Here is a 5,994-nt window from a genome sequence, read left to right as displayed (position 1 = left end):
GTTACACGGATTCCGTGGATACCGGATTTATTTCGGTGGGTGGATTCTTTCTCAACATTTTCTGCATTCGAATTCTCAACCTCGTCGTTCAAAGGCGGGTAGGCCTAGGCCTAACACCGCAAGTCAGTCATTGCCGCAATGGAAATCGTCCCCGGTGAGACGATATCGCCGGAAGATGCGAATGACCCGGGCTGGATTGCGGCGTATAACCGCAAATCACGCAAGGTAAAGGCCAGTCAACCACAAGGAGCAAGTTCAAGTACTCGTGGCAGACGAAGGGACGGTGAGCGCACCGCCGGACCGAACAGCGCATACCAGCGCCTCGTCGCTACCTCGAGACTCCCTCAGCTACCGAGGGACACGTTCCGTATAATAGTGAGACCCCGAGACGGTCTTAACGTGGCCAAATCTACACCAGTGCAGGTTGAGCAAGCCCTGGCAATGGCGGCAGCCCTGGCTCCTCAAGACCTCACGGAAGACTCCATCTGCCCCAACGTAACTCAGAATATCTTCATCATCTGCACCCCCAGCGAACGTAATGCAAGAGCATACGCCACGGTGCAACAAATTCGCATGAAAGACACTACGTATCGGGTCGCAGTATACCCGGCGCCACCCGATGATACCTGCAAAGGCGTAGTCCGAGGCATTGACCTCGAGCTCAACGACTCCCAACTCCGAGAACTGATCGTCACGAAACGCAACCCCAACGCCTTGGAGGTGAAGAGAATCAAGAACACCACAGCCGTGACAATCCTTTTCCAAGGAATGCAAGTACCAAATTACATCTACTGCGGAGCAAGCATTGTTCGATGCACACTCTTTCGCAGACACACAGAAGTTTGCTACAACTGTGGCAACATCGGTCACCGCGCGGATGTCTGCCCTAACCCCAGTACGACGTGGTGCCGGAAGTGTGGCATCAAAACTCCAGCGGAAGATCACCAGTGTTCCCCTCACTGCACCCTGTGCGGCGGACCGCACCCCACCGCCGACAAGGACTGCAAGCGCAAGTTTCAGGTCCCTTACATCGTTCGACAGAGACGCCGCCGCAGACGCAACCGACGCGGCCGTAGCCGCTCCCAAGGACCAAGCGGCGCCAGTCACAGGGACTCGGCCGCCACCTCGGGTATTCCCGTAGCGACCACAAGGAGTCGCTCGGTCACGCCGACACCCGAGCGCCGCAGCGCCCTACGCAGCAGCCGCTCCCGCTCCAGGGGACGACGCAGCAGCCGGTCCTGCTCCAGGGGGCGCCCTACATCCGGCCCCACGGAACTGACGTGGGCCGACCGAGTACGAGGGAGACATCACCAGCAGCAGCAACGGGACGTTTCATCTACCAGACAGGTAACGCGGTCTTCATTGCCCGAGCATGAGAGCGAGATAGTCACAGCCCTACGACAGGAACTAGCGGGTCTCCGGGCCACCATACAAGTGCTTACAGCGCAGCTTAATGACGCAAAACAGGAGATTCAAAACCTTAAAGCTCCCAAACAAGCACCACCCCAGGAGACAAACGTAAAAGTTAGCACAGCCAAACGCAAGCCCCCTCCGCTCCCAGAGACGGAAGAAGAGAGTAATGCACCGCAAGACACCCTAGGCGAAATTCTGCGCCTCACGCGAGAGAACCTAGAAAGTATTCGTATCCTAACGAATCGTGTAGAGGTGGTCGAAAATAAAGTCGCCATAAAAATTAAAAACAAAGCTAGTCAGCCACAACAGATGGACACGACGACGCACCCCTCGTCACCAATAAATCCCCCGCAAAACCATCATGGCTAACACGACACGGGACACCTTAGAAATTTGGCAGTGGAATTGCGCTAGCTACGCGAAACGCAAATCCTCGCTGCAACAGTACCTCAAAATTCAACCCAAAAAGCCGCACGTAATACTATTACAAGAAACCCTATGTGAAACCCTCACGCTCTCAGGGTACAGCCCCGTCTCCCAAAAAGGAGGGGACGCCAGGAGAGGCATCGCCACGCTCGTTAATAGAAAATTCGCGCATATCGTGCATAACGTCCTTCCGAAAAACAGTCGCATCGAGGCGATCCTAATCGAGCTCGTACCTAATCGACTTCTAAAACAAAGCATTTTTGTACTAAACGTCTACAGCTCCCCCGCGCACTACAAACAATCTTTCCACGCGATCCTTACTAAAGCCACATCATTGGCACGAAACTCACCGCTCATTATCGCAGGGGACTTCAACGCCCCCCACCCGTCGTGGGGTTACCCCACAATCAAGCCTAGCGGCAACAACCTCTCGCGCGCGATCGACGACCTGTCCCTCACCCTGGTGACGGACCACAGGTTCCCCACCAGATTGGGTACGTCGACACAACGCGATACTACGCCGGACCTCACGCTACTCCGAAATGTAGCAAACTACACATGGACGAATACGCAAGAGAACCTGGGCAGCGATCACTTCGTCATACGCACAGAAATACCAAACACGGCGGCCCCACCCCGGTCTTTCACCCTTACAGACTGGGATAGCTTCCGCCAGTTACGGAAGGAAGACACGAACACGTACGATTCCTTCGCAGAGCTCCTCTCTGCGATAAAGGGCGACGTAGCTAGAGCCACGAAAACCATACAAACGGAATTGGAGGTCCCAAGGGTTGACCCTCACCTCGCACACTTACTCGAGGCCAAGGCCTCGATACTTGCGCGATGGCGAAAACAACGTCTCAACAGACGCCTGCGCAAACGCATCGCGATACTCAACCGAGATATCGAACAATACTGTACGGAGCTCACAAGACTCCAATGGCAGGAACTATGTTCGGCGGTCGACGGCCGCATGCGGACCGGAGGTAAGTGGAACCTCCTGAAACGCATGTTAGACGACAGCCAAACAAAGGACAATCACAGCCACGCGTTAGACCGACTTTTACACTTACATAAAGCGAAAGGGGGAACAGAAGAGTCCTTCCTGGCAGAAATCGCCAAACGTTACCTTCCATTAGGCGACGCTCACCCCAACGATTACCCGAGCATAAAGTGCGACACCACTCCCGAACTAGACGCTGCCTTCACGGAAGCAGAAGTTCGAGAGGCGCTACACAACCTCAACAGCAGATCGGCCTCAGGACCCGACGGGGTAACCAACCGAATCTTACGTAACTTAGACGACCAGGCCATTACACTACTCCTTAAAGACATCAACCACGTGTGGGAAACAGGAGAGGTACCAACGCAATGGCGCACGGCCACGGTGGTCCTTATCCCAAAACCCGGCAAACCACTTAACCTCGACAATTTACGCCCTATCTCTCTTACCTCATGCGTGGGTAAAGTAGCCGAGCACGTCATTCAAAACCGAGTGTCACGCTACATTGAGGAACACGAACTCCTCCCACACAACATGGTAGGGTTTCGACCCCACCTTTCCACGCAAGATGTCATGTTGCTCCTAAAAAGACAGGTCTTTGACGTTAAAACAAGAGACGTTCGAGGCATCCTCGCCCTCGATATCACGAGAGCATTCGACACCGTCTCGCACCGCTTCATATTGGAGTCTGTGGCAGGCCTCGGCCTCGGCTAGAGATTTCAGGAGTACGTGCGCTCCTTCCTAAAAGACAGAGAAGCCCGACTGCGAGTCTCACAACTTAAGTCGGACTGCTACACGCTGGGTTCCGTCGGAACACCGCAAGGCTCAGTCATCTCTCCATTACTCTTTAACATAGTGATGAAGGGACTCGCAGACAAACTACGAGACATCCCGAACGTAAATTTCGCTCTATATGCAGATGACATCACCATCTGGAGCCCGGGAGGCTCCCTGGCAGACATGGAGCAGGCATTACAGTCTGCCCTAGATGCCACGGAGGAGTACCTACTAGAGACAGGAATGAAGCTATCTTCCAAGAAATCGGAACTCTTACTATATCGCAAGTCTTGCCAAGGAGTCCGATACCTAACTCCTCTAGACGAACTTCCGATCGCACTACATACAAGTGACGGCCAACAGATTCCGCGAGTCGACCACATTCGCATTCTTGGGCTTCTAATCGAAGCCACCGGATGCCACGCACACTCGATCAAACACTTAACCGCCAAAACCGAAAATATGATCAGACTCATCCACAGAGTCTCAGGGCGCAGGAAGGGTCTCTGCGAAGATAACCTACTGCGCGTATACCACGCGTTCCTTATGAGCCATATTAATTACGTCGCCTCTGCCCACAACTGGACGAAAACAGAAAAGACGAAACTAAACACACTCATGCGCAAGAGCATCAAACAGGTCTTGGGCATTCCACAAAGAGCAAGTACAGCAAAGGTTGATCAGCTAGGCATGCACAACAACATCGACGAAGTGATCGAGGCTCAGACTCTGGCGCAAATACTCCGCCTATCCTCGTCCAAAGCCGGTAGACTAATTTTAGGCGAAGCTAATGTCTCCCCATCTCCCTATCTCGAACACGCTGTTACCCTACCGAGTGAAATTAGAGACAACTACAGAGTCTCACCGTTTCCCAGAAACGTCCACCCACTATACAACGTGGGTAGGCGTCGGGCCCGCGCCCGCGCGATTCTCGACCGCACAGACGCGGATCGTGAAGCCACCGCATTTGTTGACGCGGCCCAGTACGGCAATACATCAACTTTCGCGATAGCAGTTGTGGACGGCAACGGAACGTTACGGTCATCGGCATCGGTTAAATCGACCACTAGCGCTAAAGCCGAACAGATAGCCGTAGCCATCGCCATGGCAGACCCCACATTTACCCATGTCCTCACGGATTCGCGTGCTGCAATTCGGGCTTACGAAAGCGGCAATGTACCGAAAGAGGTAGCGCATATATTACTAGCGAGCTCAAACGAGTGCAAACGGTGCCTCTCCTGGTTCCCCGCTCACATGGGGAAGGACATCCACCCGCAAAAACCCAACCTCAATGAAACGGCCCATGACCGTGCGCGAGAACTTGCCCGCCGCGACGGTCCCACGGCCTCCGAGGGGCTGGACATTCAGTTCAATGACCCGCTACTCACATATCAAGAAATCACCTCACACTATCGAAAAGGCAGAATGAAATACCCGCTCCCGCACGCCAAACTCGAGCGCGCGCAGGCGGCCGCGTTTCGAATGCTGCAAACGGCCTCGTATCCGTCACGAGGCCTATTAAGCCACTACAATTCAGAAATCCCGGCAAATTGCCCAGACTGCCCAGAACCCTACTGCTCACTCTCGCACATGCTTTGGCAATGTACCGCGTTACCAGAGGGCCCTCTCTCCAGTGAGCCCGAATGGGAAGAAGCCCTCAAAAGCCCGGACCTCAAACTGCAATTCAAGGCCGTCCAGAGGGCCCAAGAACTGGCGGAGCGTCACCACGTTCCCGTCCCGACTTGGGCGTCGCCTACGGTTTCGGCCCAAGGAGCTCGCCGCGTGCGATCTCCAACGGCTTAGACCCCTCAGGACCTCAATAAAGTTCTTGACTGACTGACTGACAGGGGTTTTACGTGGCAAAACCACTTTGATTATACCGCACGCCGTAGTGGGGGACTCCGGAAATTTCGACCACCTGGGGTTCTTTAACGTGCACTAATTCTGAGTACACGGGTGTTTTCGCATTTCGCCCCCATCGAAATGCGCCCGCCGTAGCGGGGATCCGATCCCGCGCCCTCGTGCTCAGTAGTCTGACACCATAGCCACTGAGCAACCACGGCGGGTCCCGCAGGAGTTGTACGCCTCATTTAACATACAGTGGTGCCCTATTTGATCAGTCAAGGTTGACCAATCTGAGATTGGTTATACCGCACGGATGGCACTCGACTAGAGAACCTGGTATTTATGACTTGCACATGTGTCGTCATACCTAATTGAGGATGTATATATATATATATATTTTAAGAGGGTTCCCGTACAGTCATAAAATAAAGGAAAACACATTAAAAAGAAAGAAAAAAATAGAAAAAAGGGGAAAAAGGGAGCATGACAGGTGATTTGAACTCATGACCCTTGGATGTTGCCCGGAAAGA

General features: G+C 53.7%; 1 protein-coding gene across 1 annotated transcript; it reads left to right on the top strand.

The window, feature by feature from the left end:
- Nucleotides 1–381: 381 nt before the first annotated feature.
- On the top strand, nucleotides 382–5,455 carry LOC139049419 (uncharacterized). Its single transcript, XM_070524724.1, has 2 exons — nucleotides 382–1,347; nucleotides 3,762–5,455. Exons 1-2 carry the CDS (start codon nucleotides 442–444, stop codon nucleotides 3,828–3,830), a joined length of 975 nt encoding a protein of 324 aa, XP_070380825.1. The 5' UTR covers nucleotides 382–441; the 3' UTR covers nucleotides 3,831–5,455.
- Nucleotides 5,456–5,994: the final 539 nt, after the last annotated feature.

This window comes from Dermacentor albipictus, chromosome 9, assembly GCF_038994185.2.
Source record: "Dermacentor albipictus isolate Rhodes 1998 colony chromosome 9, USDA_Dalb.pri_finalv2, whole genome shotgun sequence".
NCBI classification, from domain to species: domain Eukaryota; kingdom Metazoa; phylum Arthropoda; class Arachnida; order Ixodida; family Ixodidae; genus Dermacentor; species Dermacentor albipictus.
This window is presented reverse-complemented; position numbering and strand designations above follow the sequence as displayed.

Coding starts and splice junctions, on each gene's coding strand:
- LOC139049419 (XM_070524724.1), top strand. CDS start 442: ATGGCGGCAGCCCTGGCTCCTCAAGACCTCACGGAAGACTCCATCTGC. Junction 1,348..3,761: donor ACGTTTCATCTACCAGACAG/GTAACGCGGTCT, acceptor CTCTATATGCAG/ATGACATCACCATCTGGAGC.